The sequence below is a fragment of the Lissotriton vulgaris genome, chromosome 7 (assembly GCF_964263255.1).
Source record: "Lissotriton vulgaris chromosome 7, aLisVul1.2, whole genome shotgun sequence".
NCBI classification, from domain to species: domain Eukaryota; kingdom Metazoa; phylum Chordata; class Amphibia; order Caudata; family Salamandridae; genus Lissotriton; species Lissotriton vulgaris.
In genome coordinates this window covers 551162065-551188028 of record NC_141695.1, presented here as the reverse complement: position 1 = coordinate 551188028, position 25964 = coordinate 551162065, and the positions used below count along the sequence as shown (strand labels likewise).

The following is a 25964-nucleotide window of genomic DNA, read 5'->3' as shown; positions in this document are numbered from 1 at the left end:
GCTGATAAAGAAAAAAGCAGCTGGGAATCATCAGCGTAGGAAAACATTAAAAGCCCTGTTTCCTCCACTATTTTGGCCAGGGGGCTCATATACACGTTGAAAAGCAACGGGCTAAGAATAGAGCCCTGTGGAACTCCGTGTTTGAATGTCATGGTATCGGAGCAGGCAGTTTGTGAGAAGACCTGGAACGTGCGGTTTTCCAATAATGATCTAATCCAGTTGAGAGCTGCCCCACGGATGCCCAGGGAGTGGAGTGTTTGGGCGAGGACCGCATGCGACACGGTGTCGAATGCCGCGCTGAGGTCGAGCAGCACAAGTGCCACTGTTTCGCCCTTGTCCACCATGCGGCGGATATTTTCGGTTACCCCCAGCAAGGTAGTTTCTGTGGAAAAGCCTGCACGAAATCCCGACTGGTGGGATGGTAATAGGTCATGAGTGGTAATGAAATCAGTGAGGCAACGATGTACATGTTTCTCCAATATTTTTGCAAAGGTGGGCAGCAAGGATATTGGGCGGAAGTTAGCTGGCAAATTGGGGTCTGCGCCAGCTTTCTTCAGGAGCGGATGAATCATTGCATGCTTCCATTCACTGGGTACAAATTGTTCCAGTAACGAAGCATTGAGAAGATCAGTGATGGTAACCAAGACGTTGCTGCTAAGTTGCTTTAAGACTGAGCACGGCAATGGGTCTTTAGGTGAGCCAGATTTAATAGTTTTTAGCAGCCTTTGAACCATATCAGGGTTCAGCAAGGGCCAACTATCAAGTGTGACAGAAGATGCATTAACCGGAGTAGAGCAATCCGGAATGCCTGGAGCATTACCCGAGGTAGGTGATGCACAGTTTGGGGTAGCTTCAGTGGTTAACTTATATTTATTAGAAGCTTGATTAATGTCTTGGTGAATTTGGTCGACTTTATTGATGAAGAAGGCAGCAAGTAGGTCACATTGAGTTTTATTAAGTTCAGGTGGGAGTTGAGACGTATTAGAGCCAGCCAGCTCTTTTACTAGTTTAAAAAGTGTTTTGGAGTGGTCTAAGGCATTTGTGATTTTTGTGCAGATGAATTCTGCTTTAGCCTTGCTACACTGCTTTTGATACGCTATTAACTGAATTTTGTATTTTTCCTTGATTACAGGTGAGTAACTCCTCCTCCATTGAAGTTCAAGATTTTTACATCTAGTTTTTTCATTTTGTAAGATATCGTTGAACCAGGGCGCAGGAGAGCGGTGGGTGTTAAGTTTAAGCTATGTTTTGGGCAGGGTGGAGTCAATGGCTGCAAGAAGCCAGTTTTGTACTGTGGAGGAAAGCTGTTGAACAGTGGTCTTAGTGCAAGGCCTATGTTCTTCCAGGAGGGTATTGAGACTGTCAATGTCAAGTTGTTTCCACTTTCTTATAAACTGGGTGGGTAGGGGAGTATTATCTTTATTTATTGGGTCAACCTGAAGGGCAAATTTAACCAAATAGTGGTCGGACCAGGGCAGAGGCTGGGCAGAATGCGTCACAATATTGTTAAGATTGGAAAAGATGGGATCTAGCAGGTGTCCAGCACGATGTGTAGGCCCTGAGTTCTTTAAGGTTAGATTGAGAGCTGCTAAGTCATTTATGAAGTCTTTAGCTAAAGAGCATTCCTCATCCTCTAGATGCAAGTTTATGTCGCCTAAGATTGTGAAATTGGCAGTTCTCATGGCTAACGGTCCGATAAGTGCAGACATATTTGTCACCCATTTGGATGCTGCCCCCGGAGGCCGATACACAAGGACTCCGGCTAAAGTGAAATAAGGGGCTAGCGTAAGTTTAAATGTCGCCGCTTGGCAGCCATCACATAAAAGAGGTTTAAATTCGCAATTAAAAATCTTTTTGAAGATGATGGCAATTCCTCCGCCAGGTATCTTTTCCCTGTCAAGTCTGGTGATAGCGTAGGAGTCCGGAAGTGCCATAGCTATGTCTGGACCCGAACTTTCTTTGAGCCAGGTTTCAGTAATAAACAATGCGTCGGGTGCTTCATCTAAGAGTAGGTTAAAAATTTCTAGTTTATGCATTGGTAAAGAGCGACAGTTGAGGCTAATAAAGGAAAAGGATTTTGTCTTTGATTTTGAGGAGTTCTTGAGGGAATCAGACAGCGTGGATTTGATCCCTACAGGGTCAATGTGTAATTGACAGGTTTGACAGGAATCCTTCTCCCACCCCAATTTTAACAACCTGCAGGAGGGTTTTATTGCTGGTTGTATAGCCTTCAAATCGACAGACGTATATTTGATGTAGGGGGATTCTATTGAATGTATTGCTACATCGGCTATAGGTACCTGTGGTAGGTTGGGGACTGAACCATATGGTGGTGCCATAGCCCTGAGGCACGCCTGAGGCGCGGACGGGCACAGACGGGCTGACTCTGGCGTGACTCCGGCGCTGAGGAGGCGCTTCCGCAAACGCGACCGCTAGCGCGGATATAGACCGTTTCCTTAAATACCGGACACTAGAGCGCTCTCACCACTCTCGCCCCCTCACTCAAGATGGCCGCCGTAAATGCTGTTGTCACTAGCCCTCGATCTACAGACCTAAAATCGGCTGGGAATGTCAGGAACAGAGCGAAAATAGTGGCAAGTGAGTGCCAAGTATGCCAGGTATGCTGTATGCAAACAGTATGAAAATTAGAGCACTTTTGAAATTCGGCGTTTTTAAAATAAAATAAGTGGCACAGTAGCTGGAAATTGCTCCTTGCGTGATCAGAAGTCAAACATTATGTTTGCAAAGCGCTGGGATCTCGCGCCTGCTTCCTAGGGGCTCCTTAAATACCGGACACTAGAGCGCTCTCACCACTCTCGCCCCCTCACTCAAGATGGCCGCCGTAAATGCTGTTGTCACTAGCCCTCGACCTACAGCCCTAAAATCGGCTGGGAATGTCAGGAACAGAGCGAAAATAGTGGCAAGTGAGTGCCAAGTATGCCAGGTATGCTGTATGCAAACAGTATGAAAATTAGAGCACTTTTAAAATTCGGCGTTTTTAAAATAAAATAAGTGGCACAGTAGCTGGAAATTGCTCCTTGCATGATCAGAAGTCAAACATTATGTTTGCAAAGCGCTGGGATCTCGCGCCTGCTTCCTAGGGGCTCCTTAAATACCGGACACTAGAGCGCTCTCACCACTCTCGCCCCCTCACTCAAGATGGCCGCCGTAAATGCTGTTGTCACTAGCCCTCGATCTACAGCCCTAAAATCGGCTGGGAATGTCGGGAACAGAGCGAAAATAGTGGCAAGTGAGTGCCAAGTATGCCAGGTATGCTGTATGCAAACAGTATGAAAATTAGAGCACTTTTAAAATTCGGCGTTTTTAAAATAAAATAAGTGGCACAGTAGCTGGAAATTGCTCCTTGCGTGATCAGAAGTCAAACATTATGTTTGCAAAGCGCTGGGACATGCTAAAATCTTCCCGCAAAGAGGCATATATAGGTATTCTTTCACTGCCTAACATAGAGTTCTTCTGGGAGCTCGATAGATGGAGTGGACTCACTTGGTGCCAACCCCAGCATTAGAAGTTTCCTGTAAGTCGACGTCTAAGCTGATTAGGTTCTGAAGGTGGATGGTCTGGCCCTCATATTCAAGCAGGTGAGAGGTTTAGGGAGGGGTGGTTTGACTATCAGAGCCCGACCATCAAGGCATTTTCAAAGCTGAGGCAGGCTCTCTATGCCGAGCAGGTTGCATTTAAAGGTAGAACTAGACAGTCAATGCTTCAACTCCAGAGGGTTTATACTCAAGTTTTTTGGGAGTGGGCCGAGGTTATTTCCTGTAGCTCAAAAGGCTGCTCTTAAATATCACAGCACACAGAGAAGAGCGTTTTGGGTCTTCACTCTTCCCTACCTGCAGGGATGCCGGGTGTGGCGTAAACCTCCTCTGCGTTCTCAGAGCAGATGGCGAACAAAATATCAGTAGAGACTTGTCACTGCATCATGTAACATGCTCAATGATGCTCACTCAAATAGTGTTTTTACTCTTGAAAGTGTGTGTAGTGAAAGAGGAACTCTTGTGGTTTGGCACCCAATGGTGACCTTCAACTACCATCATTTTAACTGACTTTAGGGTGTTATTTTATCCTAGCCTGGATATATGAGACAGTCCTGCATATGCCTGCTTCTCTTCTTTTTTGTAATCTTGCTGTCTTTCAGTGGGAGCTGTCATGGAGTAGAACAGTCTTGCCAAGAACAGAAGGTGTGGGATGTGCATTTGAAGGCGTGAGAGGGAGAGAGAGATGTGGAATGCCGAAGTGCAGTGTTGTGAGCAGTGGTGCACACATGTGCTCGGTGTGGTACATTGAGAGATAAAGTATGTGATGCTATAGGACATTGAGAGATAAAGTATGTGATGCTATAGGCAGTTGTGCAGAAATGTGTATTGTGTTGTACATTGATGAGTTTCTACTATTGGCTTTGACATGGCCTCATGTCATCTTGTTTTCGGACTTTGCCTTGCTTCAGCTTTTGTGCGTGCACAGCAGTGCTTGCAAGTTGTTTGGGTTATGAGAATCATGATTTCTTACTATTGGCTATGACATGGCCTCATGTCATCTTGTTTTCTGGCTTTGCCTTGCTACTCGCGCGTAGCTACAAAGTGGGGAGGGCATGTTTCTGCTCCTCACTTGTTTTTCGCTCTTCACGGACCAGAGTTAACTGGATATTATCTGTAGAATGTGCAACTCGGCCTCAAAGTCAAAATACAGGAGCTTGGCCAGCCTCCGTCTTGGCCTTTACGCAGACTGATACAGCCAGCTCGGTTCTTTCTCATGAGATGGGGGCAAGGTTTTCTAGAAGCTTCGCCTCACGTTAAGTAATGGTATTAAAAATGGGAGCCTTCAGGGGCCAGGTGGAAGCTCGCCACAGAATAGATGTACTGCTGTGGAGGTGACTGAATTAGAGTCCTGATCGAACTCCTTCCTGGGCTGGTGAAGGGCTCTCCTAGCTTGAGTTGGCATGGATGTTGCCTAATCGATCAGTGAGGTGTTACTAACCATTTTATATATATTTTCTACTCTTTGCTAATTGTATAAACTGCATTTTATTCTAATTATTAATTAAAGTCATTTGATACTTGGGAATCTGTATTTACTCATATATTTGGCCTACTGTGTGTGTTATTCTAAGTGCACCTCATTTTTGTTTTCTTGCCTTGCCTAAAGGGAGTGCTGCTCAAAGTGTAATATTTAAAGATGCAGTGGTATATTTGCCTCCAAAGTGGGAGTTCAGGGTTCGGTGTGTCCTTCTAGTGAAAAGCACATTCATTACAGTGTGGCAGACTGAACAGCTCGACTTCATGGTCTTGAGGGCGTCAGACTGCACACATGATGATCGTCTGACTACATGAATTTCAAATTGCAGTTTATTTCTGTACTGCCCTATGTATTCTTCATACCTGCCAATAGTAATTCTAATAAACCCAGCGTTTGAAAACCTCACTGCTGAGGTAGGAGTGGAAAAAGGCGGTGCAGGATGCGTGAGGTGTCTTCAGATGCTGGATGGTGACCATCGACAACAGAAAGGAAAAAGGACCTTAGAAGTGGCTCAACTGTCCCAGAGCTCGAGATAAATGCCCAAACTTGGCAGGAGTAAGAATCAATCTGAGGGACAGTCTTGTCCTGGTGAATCACAGGCCACAGACAGAAGTTACAAGATATGTCAAGACTACTTCGCACAAAAACAACTTGCAAGAGTATGTGCCAACACTAGATGGAAGGAGTATGCAGAGCATGTGATCTACAGCAACGCATGCTACTACCTATGAGATACAGAAGAGTGGTTTGATTTTGGTTTGGGGTGGGGGGGGTGTTCAGGAAAAATAGACATCTCAAAGGCTTTCTTGTTTTTGCGGTCATGGGATAATTGTTTTTTGAAAGATTTTCCCAGGCTGTTGCAGTATTCCCAAGCACCTACCAACTCCTTCAATCGCTCGCTCATTGAATTAGCATCAATAAGAGCTTAAATATGATGCGGCTAAAACTGAATTGCTAACTTGTCTGTAAGAGTAGGTTTGCAGTTAACACCTCTATTTGTATGGTCATCTTTAAGTGTTTGGACTAATGGTGCTGGTGAAGCCTGCTAACCAGATCTCTGTGCCAGTGCCCTGATCCTAAAACATGTACGCTGAATTGGCTTATGCCCAATTGGCATAAGCTAGCTTACCTGTAAGTCCTAGTATATAGTATCCAGGGTATTTAAGCTAGGTGGTACCACAGGAATTGCAGCACTGATTTGCCACCCTCGGCATGACACAAGAAACAAGCACTGGCGTTGCCAATAGGTCTCGCAGTAGGAAAGTTGGAGCTATTACAATTGCAAATAACAATGCCTTTTATTTTGCATGTTAAAAACAAAGGGCTTTGTCATTTACAAAACCAATATCTCCAACTTTCCTACTGCGAGACCTATTGTGCACTGCACAGTGTGTGTGAAAGTGGCACTGCATGGGTGAGTGGCGTTGCGTGTGTGAGTGGCGTTGCGTGTGTGAGTGGCGTTGCGTGTGTGAGTGGCGTTGCGTGTGTGAGTGGCGTTGCGTGTGTGAGTGGCGTTGCATGTGTGAGTGGCGTTGCATGTGTGAGTGGCGTTGCGTAGTTGAGTGGTGTTGCGTAGTTGAGTGGTGTTGCGTAGTTGAGTGGCGTTGCGTAGTTGAGTGGCGTTGCGTAGTTGAGTGGCGTTGCGTAGTTGAGTGGCGTTGCATGTGTGAGTGGCGTTGCATGTGTGAGTGGCGTTGCATGTGTGAGTGGCGTTGCATGTGTGAGTGGCGTTGCGTGGTTGAGTGGAGTTGCATGTGTGAGTTGCGTTGCGTGGTTGAGTGGCGTTGCATGGTTGAGTGGCGTTGGGTTGTTGAGTGGCGTTGGGTTGTTGAGTGGCGTTGCGTAGTTGAGTGGCGTTGCGTAGTGGAGTGGCGTTGCGTAGTGGAGTGGCGTTGCGTAGTTGAGTGGCGTTGCATAGTTGAGTGGCGTTGCATAGTTGAGTGGCGTTGCGTAGTTGAGTGGCATTGCGTAGTTGAGTGGCGTTGCATGTGTGAGTGGCGTTGCGTAGTTGAGTGGCGTTGCATGTGTGAGTGGCGTTGCATGTATGAGTGGCGTTGCATGTGTGAGTGGCGTTGCGTAGTTGAGTGGCGTTGCATGTGTGAGTGGCGTTGCGTAGTTGAGTGGCGTTGCGTAGTTGAGTGGCGTTGCGTAGTTGAGTGGCGTTGCGTAGTAGAGTGGCGTTGCGTAGTAGAGTGGCGTTGCGTAGTTGAGTGGCGTTGCGTAGTTGAGTAGCGTTGCGTAGTTGAGTAGCGTTGCGTAGTTGAGTGGCGTTGCATGGTTGAGTGGCGTTGCGTGGTTGAGTGGCGTTGCGTGGTTGAGTGGCGTTGCGTGGTTGAGTGGCGTTGCGTGGTTGAGTGGCGTTGGGTTGTTGAGTGGCGTTGGGTTGTTGAGTGGCGTTGCGTGGTTGAGTGGCGTTGCGTGGTTGAGTGGCGTTGCGTGGTTGAGTGGCGTTGCGTGGTTGAGTGGCGTTGCGTGGTTGAGTGGCGTTGGGTTGTTGAGTAGCGTTGGGTTGTTGAGTTGTTGAGTGGCGTTGCGTAGTTGAGTGACGTTGCATGTGTGAGTGACGTTGCATGTGTGAGTGGCGTTGCATGTGTGAGTGGCATTGCGTAGTTGAGTGGCGTTGCATGTGTGAGTGGCGTTGCGTAGTTGAGTGGCGTTGCATGTGTGAGTGGCGTTGCATGTATGAGTGGCGTTGCATGTATGAGTGGCGTTGCGTAGTTGAGTGGCGTTGCATGTGTGAGTGGCGTTGCATGTGTGAGTGGCTGCAAGTACAGAAGGACCAGCTTTGCTTGTTTAAAACTCAGAGGCAAAAGAAGAGGACATATGTACTTATGACATATGCTCTCCCACTTCAGGAAGATGAGTATGACATATGCTCTCCCACTTCAGGCAGATGAGTGTAATGTGTAAAGCGTCTTGTGGAGCAACCATGTCACATGAGCAGATCGTGGAGTCTGAAAATGGCAGCCAAAGCAAATACAAACAAGAGGAATGACTGTGAGGCGCATTGGTGTGAAGCACATCAAAGGGCTTCTCCTCCCCTAATTAGGTGAGGAGAAGCCGTTTCGGGAAACTGAAAGTACGGCCGGCCTGCGGCCGGCCATGAATAATTAGGGGAGGAGAAGCCCTTTGATGTGCTGGGCTGGCTGGCCCTGAATGCGCGTGCATGTTATCAAGTGGTTCACGTGAACAGCATGAAAACCGCGGGGCTGAAAGCCCTTTGGTTTGAAGATGTTTTCGCCACTTGAATTCTCGCTCCGCCCGATGCGCTTGCGCACATCGATAGGTCGCGAGACCTAAAAATAAGCCTTTCAGTCTGACCCTGCAGACTGGAAGAGAAGTTTTAAACTGCTAGCCCGACTTTGCCATTTAAAGCAAAGCAAAGACAAACCTCCCTCTGGTATATGCGTAAGTCACTCATAAGGCAGGCTTACCTAAGGCACGATGCAGCATACTTCACGGGCAGAACATGCAGCAAAACTCTTCCTACAGGTAAATAACCATTTCATTTTTCAGCAATCTGGTCCTGTACTGTAGGAGTCGGAGTAAAGGCCAAGTTTATATTTGCGTCCAAGTGTTTAAGAAGTCGAAGTCCAACCTGTGCCTCCTTGTTTGTTTCGATATCGCAACAGTAATGCCTAGTAAAGGGGTGTACTGAGGACAAAGAAGCCATGCAGATATTGTTGTTAAAGACATTTAGCTATGAAAGCTTTCTTCCTTGTGGAGTGTGCCCTTGGCTTTTCCCCTAGCGTCACACCTGCTGCTGTGTGGCAACTTTGTATTGTCTGAATTATCTACCTTCGTCTGGTTGCCTTAGTCACTGGTGAAGCCTTATTCATCGTGGCGAAAGAGAAAGAACTGGCTGGTATTCCTGATCAATTTATCACCGTATGTAGCTCTCACAGCCCTCCTGATATCCAGTGTGTGCGGGACACACTTTGCTTGCAACTTAAGAGTGTTGCAAGACCCCCAGGAGAAGTATTGCTTGGTTTACATGGCAGTGTGATACCACCTTAAGAGGAAATGTGTTATTAGTTCTCATTGCAACTCTGCCCTAGGCTGTTTCGTTATCCTTCATTTGCTGCAGGAAAGTCTATCGCCGATCAAAAGACAGACTCACCCATGAAGGATATATTTACCACCGCTGCCTACACCAACTGCTTGAATCTGGATACCTTAGCCAGGCGTGCCAGCGTAATGCCCATTTAGAGTTGCCTGCTGGCCATGTCCACCACATCCAGGGCTGATCTCAAAAAGGTGTTGCTGATTGTTTTAGAACCCTGGATAAGTGCCTTCCCTCTTTTGATACTGCTCAGGGAGGTATTGTCTGTAACGTGGCTGGCTCCCAGGTCCAGCTCGTTGGCGGCATTGGGAGGAACTGGCTCCTTCATTGTGATGACAATAGAGTCTCGAGTAGGAAAGAAGACTCTCCTTGCTCTTCCTCAAGAGGGTGTCCAAGGTTGATTTCACCACCACGTTCTGTATGGATATGTTGTCCGATGGGCAAGGGTATGTGTGCACACCTTTCTTCCGCAAATCTGAATTGACATCCTGCCAGTTGTCCGAGGTGTCTGCCTCAAAGTATCCCACCCCAATAGAGGCTTTTGCCGAATTTCTCCTCAAATTCCAAGGTCTTTCTGTTTCTTTGCCGGCTCTGGTGTTGCCTGGACTTCTAGCTCTGTCTTTTCGGCTTCAGCCTCAATGTCAGCTGGTGTTACCTTCAGTGGTCGGAGTAGATCTTGTATTCCCTTAAGGAGTTGTCATACTCCTCCTTGCTTCGGATTTAGGCTTCCATTGCAGCCTCAAAGAGCCTCTTTTTGATGTTGAGCATTTTGTTTCTGCGCGTCAACAGTCAATGTACTCTTTTTCTGCACTGAAGTATCTCTTTCCAAAGACAACTTCTCCCTCCCATGCTCCATGCCCCCTTTCACAGCTGAGGCCGGTTCAGTGACTTTGCCTCCCTATCCTTCTAGATTGGAAGGTCTCTTTGGGCCACCGTTCTAGTTCTGCCAACTTCAAGCTGGATGTGGGCTCTCTAGTTTTGGAGCTAGACCCCTTCAGTTCCATATCCGATGTTCCCCCTATCTTCAGTCTTTGGCAATGGGTATATTTTAACGATGCCTCTTTTCCTCTTGGCGGTGACTGTCTCCGCATTAGACTCTTGTTGCTGCACCATTTCTGTGTCATCAAGGCTGTGTGTCTCCTCTACTTTAGGAGTTCGCTTTTGGGTCTGTGCCATAGTGTAGTGCGCAAACCTGTTCTTCTCCATTATGTGGGGTTTAGGTTGGAACTCAGTGCGGGTGACGCTGACCTCTGTTGTGAAGTCCATGGGCAGGTGCAAGTTGCATACTTGATGGCTGTCCTTTTGTGTAAACTTGTGGTGACAATTAGGGCAGAATATGAATTGAGTGTGTTCTATGCCCTACCCGCATTCTTCAGCCACACTGTCGAGGGACCTCATGGTGTGCTAGAGTTGAAAAAAGCCTAAGATCCTCGGGATAAACCCTGTGATCATCCACATCTTTAGTTCTTTGGTGTCCAACAGTTTTTTTTTTTGTTTCTTCAGTTCTTCTTTTGATGGAGCAAGGATTCGCACGTAACGCGACTTGCTCTCTTTCATGAACCTCGCCTAAATCATAACTGTACTAACTCCGATTGTTTGTCATTTTTATTTGTATTTCCCCAACACACGGGTGTCCCTAGGAGGCTTGCCTATGTGTTTTTTCATCATAATCACGCTTGCACATTAATAAAATGGCCGCTTTGCAGAAATCCAGTCTGCGCATGCGTCGGTCATACCCATGTGATGTGACGCACTCGCAATCTGGAGGGAAAAGTTCGCTCATGCGCATTGTTGCTAAAATGGCCGCTTGTCTTTAATCATGCTTCATGCTATCTTAAGCCGCTTTTTGTATATGCATCTTTTCTGCACTAACTCTTAATGCTATAAGTATTATAAAATAAGGGATTAAGAGTAGTTGGTCATGGTGTACAGTGTATTCATTTTATTTTGTGTTATTAGTTTGTTTTCGCTTACTTTTCATGTACCGCGTAAATGAGGGCCTGGAAGTAGGGACGGGAACCATATTGAAGCTGACGTATCCCTCATCACGTGACCTAAGATCTGGGACGTGCAGCAATGGAACCTGGCCAGTTGGCTATTGAAAATGGGACTGTCCTTTCCAAGCGCACCTTCGCCCTTGAAGACTTGCTATTTTTACTCTGAATATGCAACAATGTTTCAAACCTTTACTTTACTATTGTACTTTCCCACACGTATGCCTGGGAACCCAGATGCTAGGGGGAGGGTAATGTCACGTGAAATACGTAATAGAAATATAGGTGGTGACAAATGTCTTAAACCACCTCCCTTGACCAATCAGAAGATGGGACTTTGTCATTTTGCAACATTTATGGGTGGTCTTGGGGACTTAAAACTGTATATATAGCCTAGCTTAGCTTAGAGAAATTGTCCGACTTGTCCGAGTAGCAGACCTGTCACTGACCCTACGAACTCTATAGGTGCCTGATACAGAGTGCTGCGGAGCATTCTGCCTGAAACTTTCCACAAACTCCAAGGGGTGGAAATTAGTCCTAAGTGCTAAGCGAAGCACTTTGCTGGGAGATTCGAAAACCCAATCGGGGTTATTGGCGGATTCCGTGCAGAAGAGGGGGTAACGCTGGCGTTGCATCCGATGCTGTGAGGGGTTGGTCGTGCCTTGGTGAACCCAGTCCTGACCCAGACCTGAGGGGTATCCTGTCCTGACTGTCCATGAGCTGTACCTGCTCACCTTCTGGTATTCCCTGAATCCTTGAGGGTCCTTGTCCCGTTCTTTCCCAACTGACCCGTGGCCAGGGTTAGTCCTCATTCTCACTTAGGTAAATATTGGCATAGGTGTCTGTCTATACTATACCCTTAATTTTCCTCTTCTAATTAAAGCAATCTTGCCTGTGATATTCTCCATATCTCCTTTGAATGTAATTTCATGCAATTGATTATTAGTAAATGTTCCACTTTTACCCTTCCTATAGGACATTGTTAAACCCGACTGTTTATCTAGATTGTTCCACTTATTCCCTTTCCCTTAGTATGGTTGCCGTGAAGTTAGTAAAGATAGCATAAGGTTTAGGGATTAGTATAAAATTATTAGGTCACACATTAGGTCCTCCTCACGTCCTTGCCCTAGTTTAAACCATATTAGTTAATATGTTTTTATGATTCATGCCCTATAGTGTTCCCTTTTTCTCTAGGATACTCACTCTCATTCATAGTTACATTCTGGTTCTGATTCTAGTCATTGATGTATTGCTTTGCATTTGCCTCCTTGTAATGGCATTTTCATTTTAAAACTTTATATATATAAAACCCTTAAAACCATCAAGGTGTCTGTGGTCATTATACATTAAAGTGATATTAAAAGTATTTAATGTGTAAAGTAGAATTTTCTCCCTTTTAGAACAAAAAACCTTATCACCTGTCCACTGCTAGCTCCTGATCCGTCAGGAGTAATGTGCCTGTGGTAAGTCAGGTACATGAATAGTAAGTGGTGTAAGAGTCACCCCATCGATTACTCATAGGAGCGCGTATTGGAAAATCACCTGGTTCACCCCAGTAAAACGTTATCATTGAAATTGAATAAACATTTACACGCTAGGGCCCAGTGCGTGGAAAGAAATTCGGTGAGCAGGGTGACCTGTGCGCTCTATCAGTAATTTCTGGTAAGCAGAGGAATGGTTAGGACTAGTAAGATAGGTAGATAAGATAGTTAGAAAATAAACCGTGAAAAATAAATGTGCTGCTAAAATTTTAATATTGATTATGTTACTTAATATTTTATTGCGCAACTGTTTTTAAAATATTTTAATTTGTTTTGAGATAATTTTATTGCTGCTAAATATTATATGTTTTATTAACCAATTGTGTGTGACTGTTGAGTGTCGTCTGAAATCCCCAGGGAATTGTATAACGGATGGTGAGTAGAATCCATTCCGTTCTGAGGTCATTTGTAGGGAGGAAAGGTTAGAGCATGGTTCAAGTGGAACTGGAAGCGCTAATTAGGTCTTTTCAGAAAAACTGAGTGAATGACAGTAACGGGACTGCTGATAGAAACCTTGGTCTGATATCACCTAGTAAGGGTCACACTAAGGGAGTAATAGAGTCATCGGAGCTTGCGTGTTAGCAGAGGGAAACGCTGTCGAAACCTTAGGCTTAGTATATAACCCGGAAAGAAGTGGATGAGTCTGGGAAGTAGCAGGTTTTCTAATGCTTGCGTGATAGGGTAGGCAAGAGAAGTCTACCCGAAGTGTATGAAAAGTAGACAGAAGTGGTTTACTTGCAGTAAAAGAAGAACTTTCTATCTCTTTAGAACACTCCTACACAATGGCGAATGTTACACGTTGTTGACTAAAATTAACATTAGCACCTTAGAGAAAATACAAAGTTTCCGTTACCTTGTAAAGGAGGGAGTCAGTCGAAGGGCTGCTCTGACGTCACTCCGTGCCGCGCTGGGATTGGTTAAACCAGCGGGTGTGTAGTGAAGCTGAAATTGTAAGGGAGGGGTGAGTGCCTGAGCGTGAGAACGCGTCTCGCGAAAAGGCCGCGCACCCATTGGTCAAGAACTTTTGCAACCTCTGTACTGATTGGTTGTTGCGAAATTGGAGTCGCGCTAACATTGGAAGCTCAAACGAAGTAGTCAAAATTTTCCTCACCGAGCTTATAGATTGTTACGAGCGGTGTATGTGGTACCCTGACTTTCTGCCTGATCCCAGAAATCTAGGGTGTCATAAAGAGTTGATGAGCAAAGGCAGACCTCACAACATGTACGGAGGAAAGAGAAAAATGTCATTTGCCAGCAAAATAAAGAATTTCTTCAAAACTGACAAACCCATACGAACTAGGGAGGGAGTGATCATTCCTCCGCCAGATACTCCCGCCTCTTTTATGATGTTAGAAAAAGGGTATCATACCTGTGTATGGTTAGAGAACTGGGTAAAGTACACTGCGGAGGATGGAGTTTTAGCCTTTCCCATTGATGGTACTTTTAACGGGAGAGTCCTATTTAACCTGAGGACCCGAATGAATGAATTACATCCCAGACCTAGATTAACTCAGTATGAAGCTCTAGAGGAATGGGAAATTGAGGCTCTAGAGCGAGACAGACCCCGGATGGACAAGGGAGTGACCCGATGGTATCCAAAATTGGTAAAGGAAACCAAGGAGCAGAAATTGAAACAGTGGAGACAAAATATGATGGTAGAAGGGTTATTCCCCATGTTCGGAGCTAATGAAATGATGGGAGGGAAGAAATGTACTGAGAAAACCCGACACCTGATGCCCCTGGGTGAATCGGAAGATGAACTTTAGAGGACTTATTTATGAAAGGTCCCCCGCCTTATAATGAAGAAACCAGATCTCAAAGCTTAACTACTCCATTGAGACCTTCAGGAAGAAGAAGTACTAGTGAAGCCGATTCCACAGGGATAGAACAGAGAAGAGCGGGAGGAGAGGGATTTGGTAGACCCGACCCCGTGGTCCCGAATTATAACCCCTTTGGTGAGGAAAGACCAGTTTTGTCAACTCCATCAGCTCCGAATATTTATCCTTCTCTAGTACTCCAAATGATACAGGACCCCCCATAAATAGGGTGTTACACGAGCAGGAAAGGGAGGCCCTGAGAGGACAGCGAAACGATCTCATACATGCCATAGCTCAGATTAATCCAAATCCTGAAGCCCTGACGATTCCAGTAACCATTGGTCCAGTTTTTCCTCTATATGGGGACAGAATGAATACTCCAAAAACTCCAGTCATAACCCCGATGATGCCCCCGCCCAGAAGGGAACCACTCATTATTGATGACCAAGCAAGTGAATGCGAGTCCATGGTTTCCTTGATGGATCTGCCTAATAAGGAACAGGGAAGTAGTATGTCTCGAACTGGAACTCAGACTAGGAACAAAGACGTACTAATAGAGTCTTCATCAGGGACTCGAAGTGCTAGGGTAGTAACTCCTGAGGAAATAGAGAGATGGACCCGAGAATTAGAAGGAGGGGACTCTCCTCCGAAACCTTTGAATATCTGTAAATTAAGAATAGAATTAGAGGAATTGACAGCAGGAAATGTGGGATTAGACCGATTGAATGTCCGGGATGAAGAGGAGTTGTTGTTCATGTGCAAGAATCTCACCCGGAATGCAAAAATATTTTTCGAAAAATTAATGGACACGGCAGCATGCATGGGAATCGATGTTAGCAGATCCAAAGTACTACAAAAATCCTACAGAGTAGATTTTTCAGATAAAGATTTAGAAAACCTAAATACAGTAGGGAAGAAGATGCAGATTAAGGAACTGATAAACCTAGTACAGAAATGGGGAGATCTAGATAAGTGGAAAGCCAGGTGGGCAAAGAAAAAGGAGGATAGCAAGGAGAGACCACGGACCGCTGAATATGTCCTACAAGAAGTTGACAAACCGGAAAAATTATGTCCCATGAGAGAAGTCCCAGGGGGAAAATATGTCCATGTCCCTTGGTCCAGACAAGATATAGTATCATTTACCAATGACTTCCCTAAATTGAGGGAGAAACCGGTTGAGTGGTACCGACAGGTTGAACGCTTCATAAAGGTTCAGAAATGTCTCCTGAAAGACCTGGATGGGTTTTTCGACATTGTAGTACCTGTGGACCTATGGACCGAATGTAAAATTGAAATCGATTGGCCCAATGAGGAGTACGAGAGAGACTCTGTAACTGGAGCTCCCTCACCTGACGTAATGAGAAAATATAACCAAGTCATACAATACCTAAAGAAAAAGGTACCTGCAAAAGAAACTGATTGGACCCGTATAGATAGAACTACCCAAGAGCGTGATGAATCAGTCCACTCCTTTTATGAAAGGTTACTACAGGTGTTCAAAACTTACAGTGGAATCGATAATGTGGACATGAAGGATATGACCCATTTCAGTTATCGATTCGTGTTAGGATTAAGACCTGAAATATCCCAGTGGATTAGAGATAACAAAATCAGTTGGCAAGGGAAACCCATTGATGATGTTCTCAAATATGCCAAATACTGCGAAGATGAGATCGAGAACAAAAAGAAAGCCCTAAAGGAGAAGGTGATGTGGGCTCAGTTGAAATTAGCTGAACAACAAGAAAAACAGTTAAGTAAAATGACTAATACTAATAATGCACCAAATCCGAATGCTGGGGGTGGAGGCAGGCCCCGGGTAAAAATGAGTAGAGAAGAGGCTATGGGAAAATTCCCCTGTCACGGATGTGGTCAGATGGGGCATTGGAGAGATAAATGTCCGCACTTGCAGGCTGATAATGCCCCCGTAAATGGTTTAAATCCACAGGTGCAGAAAGAGGGGATCCGAAAGACCCAACAGCAGGTAAATCAACCCCCGTTGCCACGCGCTCCTAGACAAAATTATAGGAATCAGGGTCAACAGAATGAAAGGGTCGAAGTGTGGGAAGGAGAGAATGAAAGAAATGCACCCATTCCACAGTACCTGTTAAACGACACTTTTCTCTGTGATGATCAATACTGACGGGGCCTGAGAGGGGAGGACAAGGAGTGCGTGCTTGGCGCCTCCTTACCGGTAGACCAGACTGGACCATACATTGAAGGAAAGGTTGAAGGGACAGATGTCACCTTTCTGTTGGACACTGGTGCTACCCGTTCCACTGTGAGAACAGCGGACGTTCCTAACCTACCCCTCTCGGGAGAAGCTATCCAAGTAGTGGGAGTATCAAATCAGATAATCAGTACTCCGGTAACAGAACCTATGGAAATTTCCATAGGAAATTTCAAGGAAATGCACAGATTTGTGGTCTGTGATTCCAGTCCCGTAAACCTATTAGGACGAGATTTGTTGTGCAAAATGCGTTGCACCATCTTTTGTTCACCAAATGGTGTTGAAATTCAGACCCCAGATGAAGATGGCCTATATAAATTGATGTTACTAAGGCCCGACACAGAAATTAAGCCCATGTCCATTGAAAGTCTACCTGAAGAACTCCGATCGAGCGTAATACCTGAAGTTTGGGATTTTACCGGAAAAGATGTAGGCTTAATGGCAAATGTAGACCCAGTTAAAATAGCTATAAAAGCAAATGCGGTATACCCAAATACCAAACAGTATAAAATGAGTGCAGAAGTGAAAGAAGGAGTCGCAAAGGAATTAAACAGATTGCTCAAAGCAAACATCATTCAGGAAGTAATGAGCAGTCCCTGTAATTCACCCATACTTGGAATTAAGAAGCCTAGCGGAAAGTATAGGGTAGTGCAGGACCTGCGCAAGGTAAACCAAATTGTAGTACCTTGCTGTCCCATAGTGCCTAACCCCGCAGTAATACTGTATCAGATTCCTTGGAATGCGGAATGGTTCACTGTCATAGACCTGTGCCATGCATTCTTTTCCATCCCATTGCATCCAGAAAGCAAATTCCTTTTCAGTTTTGAATTCAACAGCCAGATCTATGTCTGGAATCGTGTCCCCCAGGGGTACACCGAAAGTCCATCGATTTTCAACCAGATTCTAAAGAAATGCCTTGAATCTCTAGTACTGCCTAAAGAGTCTGTCCTGGTGCAGTACATAGATGACCTGCTGGTAGCGTCTAGAAGTCAAGACGACTGTGTCACTGATACCATTGCCTTGCTGAATCACCTAGGAAAGGGAGGACATAAGGTTTCACCAGACAAGCTGCAGTTCTGCAAAACCTCAGTAAAATATCTGGGGCACCAGATAGAGAAAGGGATCCGGAAAGTCACTACAGAAAGAATTAAAATAATTCGAGAAATGTCACTACCAGTAACCCAGAAAGAAGTAAGAATGTTCCTAGGAGTTGTTGGGTACTGCAGACAGTGGATCGTGGGTTTCGCGGCTATAGCTAAACCCTTGATTAACATGACAAAGAAAGGAGCGGAAGACCCAGTTTGTTGGAATGATGAATGCATGACTGCTTGGGTAAAATTGCGAAATTATCTGTGCACAGCTCCAGCCTTAGGAATGCCTGACTATTCCAAGAACTTTGAACTGTTCTGTGACACGAGAGACAATTGTGCGCTCTCGGTCTTAACCCAGGAACATGGTCTGATTAGATGTCCTGTGGCCTACTTTTCAGCCGCCCTAGATCCAGTGGCTGCTGGATTACCTGGATGCCTGAAAGCAGTAGCTGCTACCTGTACTAGTCTAGAGCAAAGTGAGAACATTGTGATGGGACATCCTGTCACTGTATTTGTTCCACATTCAGTTGTGATCTTACTTACCCGAACAAAGACACAGTATCTCACCCCTAGTCGGCTGACTAAGTATGAGAGGATTCTCATTGGTGCAGAAAATGTAATAATTTCCCGATGTAACATTCTAAACCCTGCAACTCTATTGCCCCTTCCCATTGATGTAGAGGCAGGAGATGAAATTGAACATAGCTGCATAGACTTAACTGAATTTAGCACAAAACCCCGTCCTGATATCAGAGAAGTGGCCTTGGTTGATGAAGACCTCAAAATGTTTGTGGATGGTTCATGTTTGAGACATGAGGATGGAGGTTTGAGTGCTGCCTATGCTGTAGTCACTTTGGAAAAGACCCTGGAAGCTTCCTATCTTTGCGAAGTTAAATCTGCTCAAGTAGCGGAGCTCATCGCTCTAACAAGAGCTTGTAAAATTGGGAAAAACAAAAGAGTAACTGTTTATACTGACAGTCAGTACTGTTATGGGGTTGTTCATGACTTCGGCCAGCTATGGTTGCAAAGAGAATTCATGACTTCCTCAGGTTCTCCCATCCGAAATGGGAAACCAGTACAAAACTTACTGGAAGCCATCCAATTGCCCAAAGAATTGGCTGTGGTCAAGTGTGCGGCTCACCGATCTGGAAATGACGAGGTGACAGCCGGAAACAGATATGCTGACCAAATTGCCCAGTACTGCGCCCGACACAAAATGTCCCTCCTAATTAAACTATGGGGAGGTGGAAGCAGCTGCCAACTGATGTTGTTTGAAAGGTTGGGAACATGGGATGAATTGAGAGAACTACAACAGACAACAGACAGGGAAGAAAGGAACAGGTGGAGGCAGGATGAATGTCGACCAAGGGAAAAGGATGGTGTTGTGGTCCACGTAACTGGTATGCCTGTACTCCCCGAACGACTGGTTACCGCAATGGCCCGGATAATACATGAACCCACACATATTGGGAGGGATGCCATGTGCCGAATGTTTGAAAAGGTGTTCTACAGTCCAAAATTCAGGAGCACAGCAGACAAACTTTGCCAGAGGTGTTTAGTGTGTCAACAATTCAATGCAGGAAAGAAGACAGTAGTGGAGCAAAGTACCATTGGGAGAGCAGAAGGTCCCTTCATTAGGATGCAGGCAGACTTCATAACAATGCCCCTGTGCAAAGGATATAGATATGTCCTGGTCATAGTTTGCTTGTTTTCCCGGTGGGTGGAGGCTTACCCCGCAAAGAAGAATGATGCCCTGACTGTAGCTAAATTATTACTTAGGGAACTGATACCCCGCTTTGGAATTCCAGAGACAATTGAAACAGACCAAGGTGGACATTTTTCAAACGAGGTCCTAAAGGAACTCTGCAGAGCATTTAAAATGGAACAAAGGCTGCACTGTGCCTATCATCCAGAGGCTTCTGGGATAGTCGAGCAAATAAATGGCACTCTCAAGTCCAGGCTGGCGAAATTGTGTGACTCCACAAAAATGAACTGGATAGAAGCTTTGCCCATGGTGCTGATGAGCTTAAGGAGTATTCCAAACAAAAAGACAGGCCTGAGCCCCCATGAAGTTCTGATGGGAAGAGTGATGCGACAGGCATGGGTACCTGGACACAAACTGCTAAGTATTACTGATGATATGGTGCTAGAATACTGCAGGCAGTTGGGTGACCAAGTGCGTTCTATCTCTCACCAGATTGGAGAGACTGCTGTCGAATGGCCTACAACTCCAGCACACAAACTGAGACCAGGTGATTGGGTGGTGTTAAAGAAACATACCCGGAAGAGTTGCCTTGGACCGAAGTGGGGCAAGCCTCGACAAGTGATCCTTGTCACCACAACTGCTGTGAAGTGTGCTGGCGTACCAAAGTGGATCCATGCAAGCCACACGAAGCGGGTAACCGGAGAAAACGCGACTGAAGCTGAAGGTAGCCCAGCTGAGGAGACTCCAGAAGAGGGTCCGGATCTCGCTGATGGCGAACTACCGAGCACAAGTCAAGACGTTGAATGGTTTCCTGCCGACGACCAAGTTCTTGATCCAATAAGAACCAGAAAATACTCTTACCTAGGTAGTGAGTGGGACAGTGCAGGTGAGTCAGAACAAGAAGGAGAAGGTCAGATCATCAAAGCCATCATAAAATCTGATCAGGGAGTAGGCCAAGTAGGGACAGAACAAGTCATCGACACTCCTTCTGAGACAGAGGAGACTGGAAAGGGACAGATAGTAGTCAAAGCAGAAGTTCATGCGGAAGAAAATCAAGAGATCGAAGAGCATGAACAGGGCCAGTTAGTAATAGACGAACATGTTCAGGAAGAAGAGTACAGTGAATCACTCACAAACCAAGATCACATACAGTCTAAACCTGAACTAGGTCAGCTTAAGGACCAGGCAGAAGAAATAGATGAAAGACCTGGAACTAGTCAGACAGGAAGGGAAAAAGACACTGCTGAAGCAATAGTGCGGCCAAGGAGAGAAAAGAAGAGAGCTCACGAGGAAGGACAAGTCTCCTCGACCACTAAAAAGATCGAAAAGAGGGGTGAACCCCGGTACGTGAAGAAACTAAGGATAAGAATCAAAACAGTCGAAGAAGAACTAAAGGACCGAAAAAGGGCTGAACGTGAAGGAAAAGAAGCCCGAGGAAAGTTCATCCGAAAGGGCAGCAGAGTAAAGAAACAGAACAAACTGTATCGGAGCCCTGAATGGACTTATTTGGTGTTGGAAGAAATTGATGAGCCTGAAGCCAGTGGCAAAAGCGACGAAGAGTCCATTGCTGATTGGAGTTCTGACGAAGACCCTCCTTGAGGTGAAGCGAAGTAAAACCTCTGCTGAATAGAAACAAAGAGGGGTTGAGAAAGCCACCTGTAAGATAAAATGTCTGATTAAAATGTCAATGGAAGGTCCAGATTTAGCTGTTGCAGAACTTGCTGTAAAATATGCATCTGTAATATAGTACTAATGATAGTGATATGGATAGGATTAACAGTGTTTATACCTTTTATGATAAGCAAAGACCCTAACATATATCCTACGGACTCGATGACGCCAGACGCAGAAGTTGTACATACTGAAGAAACACCACGAAGAGTAGAAAGACGTGACAATTCAGTGAGTCTGAGACATACACGACCTGACTTAGAAGCATCAGATGAGGGTGAACTACATTATCACCAAATGAAGAACAGGACACACTTAAATGTTTTCGCTAATCTTTTAGTGCACTATGTAGAAGCTATGGAAATAGAAGATTGCTATGTCTGCATGATGCTACCTACTTCAGTAGCTGAAGGTGTGACATACCACCATTTACCCCTGACCTATGGAATCTCCTGTAGTATTCTAGCTAGCTTGTTCTATAGAAGCACTTTACAGTACTATTACTCAAACACTGACGTTATCTTTTCAGAACTTCCTATTAGAGGGAATCTGAACCTTGTACATACACTTGGTGGAGTGACTCGCTACATGGGGGAATATTTCCTGACTATAGGTGACATAGACTTAAATGAAGCTAGAAAAGCTAACTTGACTTGTTCTTTACATGCACAAGAGAAAATGTTCTTGAAAATGGCAGAGAAGAGAAGGGAAAAGTTTCAGAAAAAGGCAAATGACGAGAAGGACAGAACACCTAGATGGGCAGAAAACATGGATAACACCTCACAAAGCGAAGTTACTCCTGCTCTGTTGCTGGATTTTGAACGGAAAGGGAAACTCTGTCTTCATAGAGAAAAGACTAGTTATTATAACAATGTATTCATTGGTTCCAGCGAGTGTGAACATAATTACAAGGTAATTGGAGGTTGGGGTTTCAAAAATGGGTCAGAACCTGTGTTTCCAGGAATTTATTATATATGTGGAAACAAGGCTTATTTCAAATTGCCGGATCACTGGTATGGAAGCTGCTACTTTGGCATTGTCTTTCCGAAAATATACCATGTGAACAATGCAGCTGGAAGCAATGAGATTACTGATGGCTTAGTGCGTAGCAAACGTGAAAGTGTAGGAGAAATTGTAGGTGATATTTTTAGTGCACTGATACCTGGAATGGGGGTAGTTCTGAATACTCATAGAATTTGCAAATTATCTACAGTAGTGGATCGGTTATCTACTGACACTGCTGCTGGATTCCTGATGATCAATACTGAAATGGTTGCGATCAGATCAATGGTTTTACAGAATCGCCTTGCTCTTGATACCTTATTGGCAAAAGAGGGCGGAGTCTGCAGGATGCTGAGGGCACAACATTGTTGCACTTACATTCCTGATAAAAGTGTCGAAATTAAGAAGTATGTAAGAAACACAACTAATTTGGAAAAAGAACTTAAACCATTAGAGGTTGACAGTGCCTGGAAGAGACTGACTGATGGTCTCTCCTCTGTAGGTAGTTGGTTTTCTAACTTAGGTAGAAGTCTTCTATGGAAAATACTGATGCCAATAGTTGGAATAGGTGTGATTGTTCTGATCATATTCATCTGTTGCAAATGCCAGAAATGCAGAAAATATATAGTGAATAAAAGAGGAAAGCGAAAGGCTGAAGACTTAGAATTAGAAGAATTAAGACACCAGATATATAAGAAAGCAAAGAACAATCATTCTCACAGAGAGGCGGAGAGAAAGCTCAACAATAAGTTCATTGAGATTGACATGGATGAAATGGAAGAATGAAGTTGGCATCTGTTTTCATGTGTAGTGATGATAGTAAATATCATCAAAGAGGGAATTGATGGAGCAAGGATTCGCACGTAACGCGACTTGCTCTCTTTCATGAACCTCGCCTAAATCATAACTGTACTAACTCCGATTGTTTGTCATTTTTATTTGTATTTCCCCAACACACGGGTGTCCCTAGGAGGCTTGCCTATGTGTTTTTTCATCATAATCACGCTTGCACATTAATAAAATGGCCGCTTTGCAGAAATCCAGTCTGCGCATGCGTCGGTCATACCCATGTGATGTGACGCACTCGCAATCTGGAGGGAAAAGTTCGCTCATGCGCATTGTTGCTAAAATGGCCGCTTGTCTTTAATCATGCTTCATGCTATCTTAAGCCGCTTTTTGTATATGCATCTTTTCTGCACTAACTCTTAATGCTATAAGTATTATAAAATAAGGGATTAAGAGTAGTTGGTCATGGTGTACAGTGTATTCATTTTATTTTGTGTTATTAATTTGTTTTCGCTTACTTTTCATGTACCGCGTAAATGAGGGCCTGGAAGTAGGGACGGGAACCATATTGAAGCTGACGTATCCCTCATCACGTGACCTAAGATCTGGGACGTGCAGCAATGGAACCTGGCCAGTTGGCTATTGAAAATGGGACTGTCCTTTCCAAGCGCACCTTCGCCCTTGAAGACTTGCTATTTTTACTCTGAATATGCAACAATGTTTCAAACCTTTACTTTACTATTGTACTTTCCCACACGTATGCCTGGGAACCCAGATGCTAGGGGGAGGGTAATGTCACGTGAAATACGTAATAGAAATATAGGTGGTGACAAATGTCTTAAACCACCTCCCTTGACCAATCAGAAGATGGGACTTTGTCATTTTGCAACATTTATGGGTGGTCTTGGGGACTTAAAACTGTATATATAGCCTAGCTTAGCTTAGAGAAATTGTCCGACTTGTCCGAGTAGCAGACCTGTCACTGACCCTACGAACTCTATAGGTGCCTGATACAGAGTGCTGCGGAGCATTCTGCCTGAAACTTTCCACAAACTCCAAGGGGTGGAAATTAGTCCTAAGTGCTAAGCGAAGCACTTTGCTGGGAGATTCGAAAACCCAATCGGGGTTATTGGCGGATTCCGTGCAGAAGAGGGGGTAACGCTGGCGTTGCATCCGATGCTGTGAGGGGTTGGTCGTGCCTTGGTGAACCCAGTCCTGACCCAGACCTGAGGGGTATCCTGTCCTGACTGTCCATGAGCTGTACCTGCTCACCTTCTGGTATTCCCTGAATCCTTGAGGGTCCTTGTCCCGTTCTTTCCCAACTGACCCGTGGCCAGGGTTAGTCCTCATTCTCACTTAGGTAAATATTGGCATAGGTGTCTGTCTATACTATACCCTTAATTTTCCTCTTCTAATTAAAGCAATCTTGCCTGTGATATTCTCCATATCTCCTTTGAATGTAATTTCATGCAATTGATTATTAGTAAATGTTCCACTTTTACCCTTCCTATAGGACATTGTTAAACCCGACTGTTTATCTAGATTGTTCCACTTATTCCCTTTCCCTTAGTATGGTTGCCGTGAAGTTAGTAAAGATAGCATAAGGTTTAGGGATTAGTATAAAATTATTAGGTCACACATTAGGTCCTCCTCACGTCCTTGCCCTAGTTTAAACCATATTAGTTAATATGTTTTTATGATTCATGCCCTATAGTGTTCCCTTTTTCTCTAGGATACTCACTCTCATTCATAGTTACATTCTGGTTCTGATTCTAGTCATTGATGTATTGCTTTGCATTTGCCTCCTTGTAATGGCATTTTCATTTAAAAACTTTATATATATAAAACCCTTAAAACCATCAAGGTGTCTGTGGTCATTATACATTAAAGTGATATTAAAAGTATTTAATGTGTAAAGTAGAATTTTCTCCCTTTTAGAACAAAAAACCTTATCACCTGTCCACTGCTAGCTCCTGATCCGTCAGGAGTAATGTGCCTGTGGTAAGTCAGGTACATGAATAGTAAGTGGTGTAAGAGTCACCCCATCGATTACTCATAGGAGCGCGTATTGGAAAATCACCTGGTTCACCCCAGTAAAATGTTATCATTGAAATTGAATAAACATTTACACGCTAGGGCCCAGTGCGTGGAAAGAAATTCGGTGAGCCGGGTGACCTGCGCGCTCTATCACTTTCAGTTTGCTATAAAACTCTTCTTCCGTCCAGGAGCTACTTCCAATGCATCCAAACTCAAGAGCAGAAAAATAATCTGCAGATAGCGACCACGTAGTGGAGCTTCTAGGGCCCATGTCTGACACTGTAAGGGAGGAGCAGAGCACCAAATGCTATACAAGGGCACCCAAGAATACGGAAACCCAGGAACAGTTCTTGACCCAACTGCTAGATGGCAGAATAATGCACACCATGTGAATCCAGAAAGATTCACACAGCAAAAGCTTGAGAAGAGATAATGATTCAGTTTAGAGGGTTATATAGTTTCCTTTACCACTCTTTTATAGTTGCCTTATTATTGGTCTAGATGAGATATTTTTGATGAAACATGAAAACACAAAAGATAAAAAATTGTAACTATTATAATCATGTAATACCATCTTTCCTGGATACACAATACATTGTTGATACGCTATCTCAAGAATGAGGACTGCTACAAAATTACTTTCAACAGGTTCTAAAATGGCATTAGTATTTCACAGGGTAATTATACAGGTAATCATACCTCTAGTCACATAATAAACACTTTCTCCACTTCGTCGCTCCTTGAAGGAAGGGCACTCAGAGACAGAGGAGGAAAAGCAAATAAACCTGCCTGTGAAACAGCTGAAGATAGTCACATATAAAACACACGTCCACCTGAACATACCTGTTCTTTAGTTTGTGCCTTCTGGACATAGTCCCGGCCAACTTTAATGCGCGGGGTCAGAATTGCTCGGGTAAATTCCATGACGTTAATTCCCAGCAGATGACAAAGTTTCTGGGCCGCTAAGGAGGTTAACCAACAAAAGTTTTAGCAATT

At 44.6% G+C, this 25964-nt stretch overlaps 1 protein-coding gene across 7 annotated transcripts in view; it reads right to left on the bottom strand.

The window, feature by feature from the left end:
• MYH10 (myosin heavy chain 10) overlaps positions 1-25964 on the bottom strand; it is a 1221191-nt gene that overhangs the window by 845914 nt on the left and 349313 nt on the right. For all 7 annotated transcript variants that reach the window (XM_086930637.1, XM_086930640.1, XM_086930641.1 and 4 more), the window contains one exon: positions 25812-25930. In XM_086930637.1, the coding sequence (XP_086786763.1) occupies positions 25812-25930 (119 nt within the window). The remainder of the gene's footprint in view (positions 1-25811; positions 25931-25964) is intronic.